General features: G+C 40.2%; 1 protein-coding gene across 15 annotated transcripts in view; it reads right to left on the reverse strand.

The window, feature by feature from the left end:
- Positions 1 to 2,811: 2,811 nt before the first annotated feature.
- LOC132463355 (basic proline-rich protein-like) overlaps positions 2,812 to 15,149 on the reverse strand; it is a 56,149-nt gene continuing 43,811 nt past the window's right edge. For 3 of the 15 annotated variants that reach the window (XM_060059524.1, XM_060059528.1, XM_060059585.1), the window contains exon 13: positions 8,843 to 8,855. Coding sequence is in view for 12 of the 15 variants with exons in the window: in XM_060059635.1 (XP_059915618.1) it covers positions 3,323 to 3,486; positions 3,690 to 3,800; positions 4,026 to 4,071; positions 11,626 to 11,687; positions 11,989 to 12,164; positions 12,649 to 12,736; positions 13,324 to 13,479 (803 nt within the window). In the remaining 3 variants the exon portion in view is untranslated. Of the gene's footprint in view, positions 3,487 to 3,689; positions 3,801 to 4,025; positions 4,072 to 4,233; positions 4,254 to 4,856; positions 5,030 to 5,479; positions 5,568 to 5,923; positions 6,080 to 8,842; positions 8,856 to 9,544; positions 10,567 to 11,468; positions 11,515 to 11,625; positions 11,688 to 11,988; positions 12,165 to 12,648; positions 12,737 to 13,323; positions 13,480 to 15,149 lie in introns of those variants that run through there. The other 12 variants (XM_060059626.1, XM_060059685.1, XM_060059659.1 and 9 more) reach the window with 11 other exon arrangements.

The following is a 15,149-nucleotide window of genomic DNA, read 5'->3' on the forward strand; positions in this document are numbered from 1 at the left end:
TAAAATAAAAGCAACCAGCTGAAATCCCACATGCCAGTAGGCATAAAGGGCAGTAAGTAATTAAAAAGGTTTTCCTGGCCATCTACTCATTACCAGACTGTTGTAGATGATCATGCAGTAACTTGCACACTAATACATTAAATCGCAAGAAGATGGATGGCATGGCTGAATATATTCAGTAGATGTCAATTTATTTAGCCTAACTACTTATCTATACCAAATCATTGTTGACGTTCACCGATATAGAACACCAACCTCTTTGACCGATGTATTGACCAGCACTGCAGCTCAGACGGTGTCTCTGAGTGGCCCTACATCCACCTCTACGAGAGTCAATACAGAAGAATCCATCCAGGACCTCACACACAGCATCAGATGTTGATGAACACGACCTCTTCACCTTCAGGCCGAGACCTGTCAATCACAAAAGTTACAGAGGAACCTGAGAGGATGAGAAGGTTGTCTGAGGATGTCTTTGATTAGAATAACTTGATAGGAACAGAAGGGAAGTATTCAGTGCCTTCAAGGGGCATCTAGGCATCTGTTACCCTCATTAATCTAAACTCAAGTTTCTCATTCCTTCCCTGTTACTCAGTATTCATGCTCTTGTTTAAGGGGGAAAGGGTTCTAAAGGACATGGGTACATATCACTGAGCTAATAAGTTGAAAAGTGAAAATGTACCTGCATCACAATGTTGACATGAAAAGCATTGTTCACGCCCATTGTCGCCATCTTGGAAAGTACCTTCTGTGCAAGATGCACATGATGTACTCCTGGATTGATTGCAATGTCTACTAACATACATTCCTGTTGGAACCAAAACAATTGACTATGTTGAAAAAACCAAAATGCTAACAAAATAACATTCCAAATTAGAGTTTTTTGAACCAGGTAATTAGTCAGGATATTGTCTCTTACCTGGGGGACAGGTTGGACAACAGCCCTCTTCTGTACTGTCTTCTGCTTGGCGACAATTTGCTGATGCAGTTGCATTGTCAATATAATAAATATGAAATAAAAGTAAATATATCTTGAAAATAAATTCCAAAATGAAAAACAACATTTTCCAATCTGTTTTAATCTAAACAATCAAAATGTTAATTTGAGGGCAGCAAAGTTGTGTGGCTGCAATTAATTTGTAAAAAAAAAAGTGTAAAATAAGGTTTAGTGTTTTGCTTTCACTTAAGTTATATGGGCCACAGTGGCTGCCATTTCATCATTGGCATGCATGTTGACATTCTGAAATAACTAGGGATAAATAAAAAAAAAGGCAGCTAATGAATGCAACATTTTACAAGAAAGAATTCCGAATGAACGTGTGATGTGAACGAATTCATTGTGTTTTCTCAGCGTGACCAGGAGCCACCTAGTGGCCGTATGTGATGAAGAATAGTCTCTTAGGGTAGACCCACTGAACGGGAAAACTCAATCGAAACACATTTTAAATGAGTTGCCATCAGATATGACCTCTTTCCCAACATTTACCAGAAACATCCATTTGATGTTTTGTGAGATTAATATTGTGGCGAGCAACACGGGAAGGACGGGACGGGAGCCCAGGTTCAGCAGTTATACATCTCTCGCGCCCCTTACGCCGCACGACTCCGAGAGTTGCCTTTATTGGACAAACACATCAAACACCAAAACACACTCAACATAACTATTTAACATAACCGTGACGGTGTCGGGAATAATAACTGAATACCACACAGTTACACTAACCCACCCATAGAGACAAATCCCACACAATGTCTGTCGCAAAGGATCTATAGGAGGTGCCAGAGGTCCAATTTGCGATTGTCCAACCCCCCCCCCCCCCCCCCATTATAATAATAATAATAATAATATCTTTATTTATATAGCACCTTTTAAAGGTGCTATATAAATAAAGATATTATTATAATTATTATTAGTCTAAGCACATCAGATAATTAATAGCACTAACTGTACAACTATTTGGAAATAAGCCACACCTACATGTTCTACCCAGGTAAACCTTTGGTCTGTCTTGGCTTAAGCGGAAATGGCAAAGTGGCCATGTTTGTAGTCTTTAACTTATCTACAAAATCATAAAACCTTATATGGTGTTGTCTATTATGTGGAGAAGAAACCATTCATAACTGTTGTCAGCTTGAAACATGTCATCAGATATAGCATAGACTAAAATCCTTTACATCATTCCCCCTTTGAGGCTGAAAGACTCACATAACGTGATGTAAACAAACTGCACATGAATTGCTATAGGTCAGCAAATGTCAATGACAGAACTTCATGTGAAATAATGCGAGGCCTTTGGCAAACATTGATTCTTTGACTGGTGTCTGGCGTCCTGGTAGCTGGGTCACCTCCTCTAAACGGCCGTGGAGTTCTCTTTGCTTCACCATGACCACGACTGAGCGCACCCTAGAGGTGAACCCCCCGCGCTCCATGGACTTCACTCCGTGGCTCTGATAGGAGGGATCCGCTGTAGTGGGAGTCTGTGTGGATGTGTCCACCGCGTCCACGTCGTCCTCTAGGTCACTGTCCTGTGAGTAATCACACAAAGGGCACAGCATCAGGGTTGGGGAACATACAGTGGTAGGCATAAAAGGAGGCACCCATGATAAACTCGACTAAAAAGAGGAATACAAATTAACCTTTCGGAAATTGATCTTAATGCCTTAATTAAACTAATGAGGAAAAATCCAACCTTTAAGGACAACAATTTGCTTTGTGAATGAATAATGTATTGTAAATAAATAGATGTTCTCCGTTAAAATACAGGGTGCGTAAGTATAGACACCCTTATGTTAAATTCCCATATTTATCTATTTTTAAAAGCCAGTTATTTCATGGATCCTGGATACTATGCATTCTGACGAATTCACTTAGGCCTTTGGAAATAAAATAGCCCGACATCACCACATACCCTTCACCACACCTAGAGATGGGCATGGTTTTATTTCAGTTAGCCTATTAGCTGGTTTGATTTGCATTGAGAAATGGCTAACTAACAGCTATTAGGCTAACTGAAAAGAACCATGCCAATCTCTAGGTATGGTGAACTCTGTGATTCACCGTGCAAAAAAGTGATTCCAAGTCCTTGTTGGTTATGTGTGTTATACTCAGCTTTGATGGTGTCTGAGTCAGTGTGGATGTGTCCGCCGCGTCCACGTCCTCCTCTAGGTCACCGTCCTGGGAGTAATCACACAAAATGGGCACAGCATCAGGGTTGGGAAACATAAATGACATCTGAATTGCATCAGCAAATCTTACAAAGAAAAGAATAGTGATTCCAAGTCATTGTTGGTTATATTTGTGTTATACTCAGCTTTGATGGTGTTAAAGGGGTGACTCTAGATCGGAAACCAGAGTCGGTGAAACGTTGGTGGGAGGTGTTGTTGGATTTCTGTCTTGGACCGCTATAGTTTCAGGGATAGTTATGGTATGTTCTGGTTGGTCCCTGGTTGGTTCAGGACCGTCAGTGGACCTTAGGGGTTTAGTTTCTGGAAGAGAAGGCAGCAGAGAGTCAGGACATACAGCCAGCCTCCACATGCAGCAACACTCTTTTGGTAACGTCTGTTTTTTCTGCACCTTCCGCAAACAATTGTGTCTCTCTGATGACCAGTAAGATTCTCTGGTAAAGCTGTTCTGCAGTGCTCTCCCTCTCCCCCCTTCCCCTCCTCCCTCTCCTCCTCCCTCTCCTCACCCTTAGAGTAGCCTTCATTTCCCTCACTCTCAACACCTCCATCCTCCTCCATCACATCTTCACTATCTGGGCTGAAGGCTGAAGGGTGGAGCAGCTCTGCAGCTGGTTGTTCTCAGGTGGAGATGAGGACACAACCAGACACACAACCAGACACTCACAACATTTGACACAACAACAACCAGATCAAATTTCCACCCTACACAGCCAGACACAGGCGCAGAACAGCTATTGAATTTTATTTTAACGCACCCACCCACACACACACACACACACACACACACACACACACACACACACACACACACACACACACACACACACACACACACACACTACCTGTTGGACGGTAGTCTTGGCTCAACTCCTTCCTCTGTGTCTCCATCTAAATAAAATATAATCAAATTATTTACGTACCCATGTCCTTTAGAAACCTTTCCCCCTTAAACGAGACCATGAATACTGAGGTGCATCATTGAATAAATATCACTCAGAATAAGTTCACACACATTGTTGTATTCTGTGTCAACCCAGTAATAACACATACCTTTGATTGCGGAGTTGATTCTATATAGTGATAAACAACACAGTCACATGTAAGGAAAGCAGTCACTATCATTTAGCAAAACGATAATGCATGTTAGTTTAATGTAAAATGATACATGTTAGTTTAATGTAAAATGATACATGTTACAGGGGTTCTCAAAGTTTTGACAACTGAGGGCCAATTTAGGAACCCAAAATTTGACTGAGGGCAGCCAAAGGAAAAAAATAATTGGCGGGAAACGCCGTCAGCATCCCAGTGGTCAAAGAAAACATTGCACGTGGACCTCCGGGTGTGAGGTCAAGTGAGGTCTAAATCACGAAACTGAGGTTCAGCCTTTCTAAGTAATGTACAGTCGGATTAAAACTAACAAATGTAAAAGGATTTAATTGAAAGCTAGAGAGAGTCGACTTTTCTCTTTATATTTATTGATATTTGTTTAAATTAATATTGATATAATAATAAATAAAAACTAAAAAAATCTTTTTTTATAACTTACATAATTATGTATGTCATTGCGGGCCGCCAAGAAGGATTCGGCGGGCCGCCATTGGCCCGCGGGCCGCACTTTGAGAACCAATGGTTTAATGTAACCCTGATACACGTTAGTTTAATGTTTCACTTACCTCTCATTTTCTTCTTCAGAATAATGGCTATGATTAAAGCCATTAAAGCCATTACCAGCATGACTCCTGGTATTACTCCTGCCATTAGTCGTGTCTTTGGACCATGTTCTCCACATTCAGAATCAGTTGAATCGGTTCCTGGTTTCATCAGATTCAGTCCCATAGATTCACATCTGAGATGAGAAGGACCAGACAACACGTTTAGTTTCAGGGTGTGTAGTGTATATCCTATACTGGGGGGAGGATAGTAGACTGGGGATTTGACTCCTGGTCCAAAAGTACTGGGTTTGATCCCCAATGTCCACAACCTTCCTGTAGGCCTTCAGGTATATTCTTGTTCTTGAGCTAGCTGCCTTACCCCTACCTAATCCTAATGACCTGTATCTGCCTCTATTAGAAATGACTGAACGACACATTGGATGAAATGAAATGAATGTCACGTTTGATTATCAATTTTTATGATAAAATGGAAAAGTAAACTACGGAACACAATGATTGCTAAAAAATAAGCCACTGCTAATAATAAGCCACACCAATACACATATGGTATATTGCCCAGGCCTGATGCTAAAAGTCCCATTAATGTACTCTGTATTGATAAATAAACTATAATATTCACTTACTTTGTGTGGTTCTGACAAGACAATGATGCACCATCTGAGAATGTTCCATCAGTACAGTGAAGGCACTCTGTGTCTTTATCTGCTGTTCCTGTAGGAATATAAAGATGTTTTATTAGAACAAGCTCATTCTCAGATGTGGTGTGAACATTACATTTGTGTAAGTTTGGAGATCGCAAGCTGCAAGAAGGAAGAAGAAAACAGAGAATTGTATTTCAAAGGAGTTTCTGTCTACTCATAGTCAGACTGTTACATTAAATATTAAGAAGCAGGATGGCCCCTACTAGGGCTGAATATATTCTGGAGGTGTTTAAAGCCACACTTTAAAGTTCAGGTCTCTCTTGTTAAAGAAGTATCATACCTCAACAATACGTCCTGAATAAATTAAAGGTTAAATAAAAAAGGCAGTTAAATAAAGTTGATGTGCAGTATATATAGAACACCAACCTCTTTGACCGATGTATTGACCAGGACTGCAAACCGTGTGTCTCTGAGCTGTCCTACATCCACCTCTGTTAGAGTCACTACAGAAGAATCCATCCAGGACCTCACACACAGCATCTGATGTTGATGAACACGACTTCTTCACCTTCAGACCGAGACCTGTCAATCACAACAGTTACAGAGGGACCTGAGAGGATGAGAAGGTCGTCTGAGGAAGTCTTAGATTAGAATAACTTGATAGGAAAAGAAGGGGAGTATTCAGTGCATTCAAGGGGCATCTAGGCACCTGTTACCCTCATTAATCTAAACGCATGCTTCTCATTCCTTCCCTGTTACTCAGTATTCACGGTCTTGTTTAAGGGGGTAAACGTATTAAATGACATGGGTACATATCACTGAGCTAATAAGTTGAAAAGTGAAAATGTACCTGCATCACAATGTTGACATGCAAAGCATTGTTCACGCCCATTGTCGCCATCTTGGAAAGTACCTTCTGTGCAAGATGCACATGATGTACTTCTGAATCCTGTGCAATGTCTACTAACAAACATTCCTGTTGGAACCAAAACAATTGACTATGTATAAAAAACAAAAATTCAAACAAAAAAACATTCCAAATGAGAGATTTTTGAACCAGCTAATTAGTCAGGATATTGTCTCTTACCTGGTGGACAGGTTGGACAACAGCCCTCTTCTGTACTGTATTCTGCTGGGCGACAATTTGCTGATGCAGTTGCATTGTCAATAAAATACATATGAAATAAAAGTAAATATATCTGGAAAAATAATTCAACATTGAAAAAAAACATTTTCAATTTGTATTAACCTAAACCATCAAAAAGTTGTGTGGCTGCAATTCATCTATTGCAAAATACGGTGCGATGTTTTGACATGCTTTCATTCCAAAGTTATATGGGCAACACTTAATATTTTGGCTGCCATAGGCCTACATATCATCATTGCCATGTTGACGCTCTGAAATATCTGGGGAGAGATTAAAAAAAGGCAGTTAATGAATGCAATATTTTACAAGAAAGGAATCCGAATGAATGTGTGATGTGAATGATTTCATTGTGTTTTCAGTGTGACCAGGATCCAACTAGTGTATGGGGTCAAACAGTCTCATTGAATGATCGTACGAGCGTGGATCCATCGTTATCGGGCCAGTTCAAATACAAATGCAAACAAGTTCACAGATGAAAAGCGTCTTGTAAATTCAATTTAAACACTTTGTATAAATGTAACAACATCCAAAAATTTTCTTTATGAAAATTGCAAATATTCATTTTCATTCATACATTTATGGATGTATATTAAATTTATTTAAAACAAGAAAAAAACAATTTGTGTTTGGATCAGAAATGTGTTTGTGAAACTTATTTTTGTTTACGGAATTATTTTACATTTATACATACCGATATCCATTTGTGTGTGCATTGAAATGTATTTGTGACAAGAGAGTAATTTATATATAAATCACAAAATACATTTGTGAATCCTTCTCTGTGCATTCATTATTAATGAGACTGTTCTGACCCCACTCCATACTAGTCCCCCAACGTTCACCAGATGTTTTGTAATTAATATTGTGGCGAGCAGCACGGGCAGGATGAGACGGGAGCCCACGGTCGACACACAATACCACCATTCGAATAATATTAACCAACTGTTTTTAACAACATCATTACACCAACATGAGAAATAGGCCTACTATGTAAACATTTGATGAACAAAATAACGTCTCTTAAACTTACTTTCGAGCAATGTGGTTTTTTTTAGGAAAAGATCAATAGATCAGGTTAGGATTACAAGACTGTACAAAACACAACACAGTTGGTGCCTCAGCACGCTGCTTGGGAAATTAAAACCACCAAGGAAAGGGATTAATTAAACGTTCTTTTAAAATAGTGTGAACAAATCCATTATTAATTCACTCACTTAACCAGCAATAAATGCATTGTTTAATACACCGTTCCAAACACTTTTGAACCTTGGCTCCCGTCCGGTCATTACGTTACGGCTCGCCACAATATTATACTTCCCCCCCACCTCCCCCCTGATCATGTTTGGTATCTTAGTATGGGAAAATGATTAAACATTCATTAACTATTTCCGTTGCAATGTTCTTCCTCTTTTTCCTGTTTCAGGCCAACTCAAGCCTTCCTTTAAATTAATGGCATAATAACATTTGTTATAACTGCGAATCCCCAATTGAAATATAAACGAACTAATTTAATCTGATACAACTAGAATATCATATGAGATTAAAGGACAGAGTTTAGTTTACCTTAATTTTAAGAACTTCAACTTTGAGAGAACCCCCCGCCCTTCAAATGTGGTGATTTGTGGTGAATTCCAGAGAATGTCTGCTGTTTACCAAAGTGAAGGAAGCATGCCCAAGTTGCCAACGGCCGCCTATTTACGGACGTCATAACGCCGACAAGCGCCTATGAGAACACAGCTGAAATGCGCGCCATTTTCGCGTCCTGAGTTTTTGAAGGATGCATCTGCAGGCATGGACCTATTAAACTTGGATCGCAGTGCATACTTCCGCAATCCACCAGTGCTCAGCGGCCAAGCCTGGTATTGCAGTTGTTTTAGCGGGCTGTGGACGGGTCCCTCGATTCATGGTGTCCCAGAAGCAGATATTCACTCCCGTTCACTCCAATACAAGTGGCGAACAAGAATCTGTCTCCGCAAAAATATTCTGGATATCAATCAAAGGCTCATAATTATCTTTATACGATGTAAGCCTTCTAATAAAATGTAAGTTTTCTCTTTTCAAAACGCCACCTTGAGTGTTTTATTAGCCTTTGTTTGCAGGAGAAGGAGAACGCCTTTATCAGTATGACTCCTGGTATTATTTCTACCACATGTCCTCTCCCTGTACAATTTTCTCCACATTCAGAATCAGTTCCTGGTTTCATCAGATTCAGTCCCACAGATTCACATCTGAGATGAGAAGGACCAGACAACAGGTTTAGTTTGAGGGTGTGTAGTGTACATCCTATCCTTGGGGGAGGATAGTAGACTGGGGGTTTGTCTCCTGGTCCAAAGGTACTGGGTTTGATCCCCAATGTCCACAACCAACCTGTAGGCCTTCAGGTATATTCTTGTTCTTGAGCTAGATGCCCGACCCCTACCTGATCCTAATGACCTGTATCTGCCTCTATTAGAAATGACTGAACGACACTTTGGATGAAATGAAAATAAAAATCATGTTTGATTATCAAGCTTTTATGATACTTTTGCATTTTCTTCTGTGTAAGATGCACATGATGTACTTGTGAATTCTGTGCAATGTCTACTAACATACATTCCTGTGGGAACCAAACAAATCGACTATGTGGAAAAAACAACAATACAAACAAAATAACATTCCAAATTAGAGATTTTGGTGCCAGCTAATTAGTCAAGATATTGTCTATTACTTTTGGACAGGTTGGACAACAGCCCTCTTCTGTACTGTATTCTGCTGGGCGACTGATGCAGTAGCATTGTCAATAAAATAAATATGAAACAAAAGTAAATGTATCTTGAAAATTAATTCAACATTGAAAAAAAAACATTTTCGAATTTGTATTAACCTAAAGTTTTCCAACAGTTATTTTGAGGGCAGCAAAGTTGTGTGGCTGCAATTAATCTATTGCAAAATAAGGTTTATTGTTTTGACATGCTTTCATTCCAAAGTTATATGGGCAACACTTTATATTTTGGCTGCCATATCATCATTGCCATGCATGTTCACGTTCTGAAATATCTGGGGAGAGATTAAAATAGGCAGTTAATGAATGCAATATTTTACAAAAAAGAAATCCGAACGAATGTGAGATGTGAATGAATTCATTGTGTTTTCAGCATGACCAGGAGCCACCTAGTGGCCTTATGTGATAGGGGAGAATAGTCTCTTTGGGGAGACCAACTCAACGGGAAACCTCAAACGAAACAGATTTTAAAGGTCCCATGGCATGCGACTTTATGGATGCTTTAATATAGATATTAGTGGGCCCCTAACACAGTATTTGAAGAGGTTCCCGAAATTCAGCCGTGGTGCAGAATTACAGCCACTACAAGTTTGTTCTGAGTTGTCCCCTCACCGCTCGATGACTCAATCTATTATATTTTTCAACCATGCTTAAGCAGAGTTGCATTGATCTTGACCCAGTGTTTAACTCATTCACAGTCATGCTCAAAAACGATCGATTATATCAGTGGCGCGGGAAGTAGGGGTGCGGCAGGTGCTGAAACACCCCCTGGTGGCGAAGCTTTAAAGGTCCCATGGCATGCAACTTTATGGATGCTTTAATATAGTTATTAGAGGGCCCCTAACACAGTATTTGAAGACGTTCCCGCCTCACAGAGCACACCTCGCTCCTCTAGTTATTAACCCCTCGCTTGTATTTGTGCATTTTTGAGCGTACGTGAGACCTATAGGCTGCCAGGAAGTTGGAGGGGGGGGGGGGAATCAGACTGAGGAGGGTGGACTGGGAGTGAGACAGATCCATTATGTGTGGGGCTTGAGGGTGGGGCTGGATCCAGTCTCTGGTCACCATGATGATCATCTATAGTTTCAGGGATAGTTATGGTATGTTCTTGTTGGTCCCTGGTTGGTTCAGGACCGTCAGTGGACATTAGTGGTGTAGTTTCTGGAAGAGAAGGCATCAGAGAGTCAGGACATACAGCCAGCCTCCACATGCAGCAACACTCTTTTGGTAATGTCTGTTCCTTCTGCACCTTCCGCAAACAATTGAATTTGCGGAAGGTCATCCGCAACTCGGATGATCAGTAAGCTTCTCTGGCAAAGCTGCTAGGCAGTGCTCTCCTGCTCCCCCCTTCCCCTCCTGTCCTCTCCTCCTCCCTCTCCTCACCCTTAGAGTAGCCTTCATTTCCCTCACTCTCAACACCTCCATCCTCCTCCATCACATCTTCACTATCTGGGCTGAAGGCTGAAGGGTGGAGCAGCTCTGCAGCTGGTTGTTCTCAGGTGGAGATGAGGACACAACCAGACACACAACCAGACACTCACAACATTTGACACAACAACAACCAGACTAAATATCCACCCTACACAGTGCGGCAACCCGGCCGTTGCCAATTAAGAAGATGAAGAACCTGAGGAACGGGTGGAGAAGCAGCTTCAATAGTCCGCTCCTCCACTCATTCGGGGCTCTCCCAGCCCTGGAGCTCCTGCACAGAGAGACCGGTCCTCGTGGGCGACGGGACTCCACCCACGAAGGAGGGGACCGTTGATGCCTCCCAGGTTTTATGTTATTTGTGTTTTGAGAGACTTTGTTATGTTCTGGATTAAACAGGCCTTTTTTGGCTTTTCCCCTCAAAGTTGTTTCCTGTTTGGGAGGAGGTGGTTCGCTCACCGTACCTGTTGCCAACAGCCAGACATAGGAGCAGAACAGCTATTTTATTTTATTTCCACACACACACACACACACACACACACACACACACACACACACACACACACACACACACACACACACACACACACACACACACACACACACACACACACACACACACACACACACACTACCTGTTGGACAGTAGCCTTGGCTCATCTCCTTGCTCTGTATTTGGATCTGAATAAAATAAGATCAAATTATTTACACAGTGCATCATGTAATAAATATCAATCAGTATAAGTTCACACACATTGTTGTATTCTGTGTCAACCCAGTGATAACACATACCTTTGATTGCGGAGTTGATTCTATATAGTGATAAACACAGTCACATGTCAGGACAGCGGTCACTATCGTTTAGCAAAACCATGATACATGTTAGTTTAATGTAACATGATACATGTTAGTTTAATGTAACATGATGCATGTTAGTTTAATGTAACATGATACATGTTAGTTTAATGGGACTTGATACATGTTAGTTTAATGTAAACATGATACATGTTAGTTTAATGTAACATGATACATGTTAGTTTAATGTAAACATGATACATGTTAGTTTAATGTAACATGATACATGTTAGTTTAATGGGACTTGATACATATTAGTTAATGTAACCATGATACATATTAGTTGAATGTATCACTTACCTCTTTTATTCTTCCTGTGAATAATGGCTATGATTAAAGCCATTAAAGCCATTACCAGCATGACTCCTGGTATTACTATTCCTGCCACTAGTCCTGCATGTGGACCATGTTCTCCACATTCAGAATCAGTTGAATCAGTTCCTGGTCTAATCAGTTTCAGTCCCACAGATTCACATCTGAGATGAGAAGGACCAGACAACAGGTTTAGTTTCAGGGTGTGTAGTGTATATCCTATCTTTGGGCAGGATAGTAGACTGGGGGTTTGTCTCTTTGTCCAAAGGTCCTGGGTTTGATCCCCAATGACCTCAACCTTCCTGTAGGCCTTCAGGTATACTCTTGTTCTTGAGCTAGATGCCTGACGCCTACCTGATCCTAATGACCTGTATCTGCCTGTATTAGAAATGACTGAAAGACACTCTGGATGAAATGAAAATAGAAAATCACGTTTGATTGTCAAGCTTTTGATACTTTTGCCGTTTATTTTATTACCATTTTTCGGATTAAATGGAAAAGTAAACTACAAAACACAATGACTGCTAATAATAAGCCACTGTTAATACTAAGCCACACCAATACACATATGGTATATTGCCCAGGCCTGATGCTAAAAGTCCCATTAATGTACTCTGTATTGATAAATAAACTATAATATTCACTTACTTTGTGTGGTTCTGACAAGACGATGATGTGCCATCTGAGAATGTTCCATCAGTACAGTGAAGGCACTCTGTGTCTTTATCTGCTGTTCCTGTAGGAATATAAAGATGTTTATTAGAACACAATCATTCTCAAATGTGGTGTGAACCTTACATTCATGTTAAACATGGCGAGGTTAAATAATACAACTACCTTCACCACATTTGTTTCGCGCAAGCTCCAAGAAGGAAGAAGAAAACAGAGAATTGTATTTCAAAGGTGTTTCTATCTATCTACTCATAGTCAGACTGTTGTATTTGATCATGGAATAACTTAGACTCCAATGCATTAAATGGTAAGAAGCTGGATGGCCCCTACAAAAAAAAAACCTATAATGCAATTAAACGATGAACATACAAAGATATGCCTTGAACATAATAGTCAGGCTACTGCTTCTTTGTTTTGAGCCCAAAAAAAAACAAGAAAAAAAATTACAATAATGTGCGTTAAAAAAATTAACGTCGTTAAAATTGGTCTGCGTTAACGCCGTTAATAACGTGTTTAACTGACAGCTCTAATATATATATATATATGTATATATGTGAATGTTGCGGAACCAAGCCTACGATTTTTACTCTTGTGTACTGTACAATAAGATGTAATAAAAGTGATTCTGATTCTGATATATAGAACACTGACCTCTTTGACCGATGTATTGACCAGGACTGCAAACCGTGTGTCTCTGAGCGGCCCTACATCCACCTCTGTTAGAGTCACTACAGAAGAATCCATCCAGGACCTCACACACAGCATCTGATGTTGATGAACAAGACTTCTTCTCCTTCAGGCCGAGACCTGTCAATCACAACAGTTACAGAGGAACCTGAGAGGATGAGAAGGTCGTCTGAGGAAGTCTTTGATTAGAATAACTTGATAGGAACAGAAGGGGAGTATTCAGTGCATTCAAGGGGCATCTAGGCACCTGTTACCCTCATTAATCTAAACTCATGTTTCTCATTCCTTTCCTGTTACTCAGTATTCATGGTCCTGTTTAACGGGGAAAGGGTTTTAAATGACATGGGTACATATCACTGAGCTAATAAGTTCAAAAGTGAAAATGTACCTGCATCACAATGTTTACATGCAAAGCATTGTTCGCGCCCATTGTCGCCATCTTGGAAAGTACCTTCTGTGCAAGATGCACATGATGTACTTGTGAATTCTGTGCAATGTCTACTAACATACATTCCTGTTGGAACCAAAACAATTGACTATATATGAAAAACAAAAATACAAACAAAACAACATTCCAAATAAAAGATTTTTGAACCAGCGAATTAGTCAGGATATTGTCTCTTACCTGGGGGACAGGTTGGACAACAGCCCTCTTCTGTACTGTATTCTGCTGGGCGACAATTTGCTGATGCAGTAGCATTGTCAATAAAATAAATGTGAACTAAAAGTAAATATATCTTGAAAATATATTCCAAATTGAAAAATAACATTTTCCTATTTGTATTAACCTTTTGAGGGCAGCAAAGTTGTGTGGCTGCAATTAATTTAATGTAAAATAAGGTTTATTGTTTTGACATGCTTTCATTTAAAAGTTATATGGGCCACACTTGCTATATTTTGGCTGCCATATCATCACTGCCATGCATGTTGACGTTCTGAAATATCTGGGGAGAGATAAAAGAAAGGCAGTTAATGAATGCGATATTTTACCAGAAAGAAATCCGAATGAATGTGCAATGAATTAATTAATTTTGTTTTTTCAGCGTGATCAGGAGCCACGTGGCCTTATGGGATATGGAAGAATAGTCTCTTACTGTAGGCTACGTTCACGCCAAAAGCTGTAAAGCGTTTTGAGCGATAAACGCCCATTCACTTTCTATTAGACACGAGCAATAAAGCGACAGGAGCGATAACTTTAAAGCTGTAAAGCTGTAAATGAGAGTTGAAAACAGCTCAACTCTATGCAAATTAGCTAGTAGCGTTTCGGCTGTCAATGACCGCCAGCCAATCGGAATGTAGATGTCTCTCGCCGGCGTGGATCCCAGTAAAATAAATCTATTTCTAATTTGTCAGTTTGCCGTGTGTCTGCCTGGCACACACACACGATAGCGATCAACTAAACTATAATCTAGCATACAAGCAATAGCTCCATTAATTAGTTATTCAGTGTTTCATGTATTTATGCTTATTATTATTTTTCTATTGACCAAATGTACGACTATCTTGAGTTTTTGTGTCTCGGCATCAGCAGCAGCACGTGCCTTAACTACGATGCAGGCAAAAAGCACGGCTCCTTCAAAATGGAAAAGCAGAACCACAAGAGCGATATGAGCTGCAGGGGAGACCAACGAAAAACTCAATCGAAACGCATTCTAAATGAGTTGCTGCACGCAATGCAGAACTAAACATAATGCATTGAGTTCTGAGTTGTTCCCTCACTGGCCCAGGGGTGGACTGGGACAAAAATTCAGGTCTGGCATTTTCTGTCCAGACCAGCCCACTACATTATC

Source organism: Gadus macrocephalus, chromosome 1 (genome assembly GCF_031168955.1).
Source record: "Gadus macrocephalus chromosome 1, ASM3116895v1".
Lineage (NCBI taxonomy): Eukaryota > Metazoa > Chordata > Actinopteri > Gadiformes > Gadidae > Gadus > Gadus macrocephalus.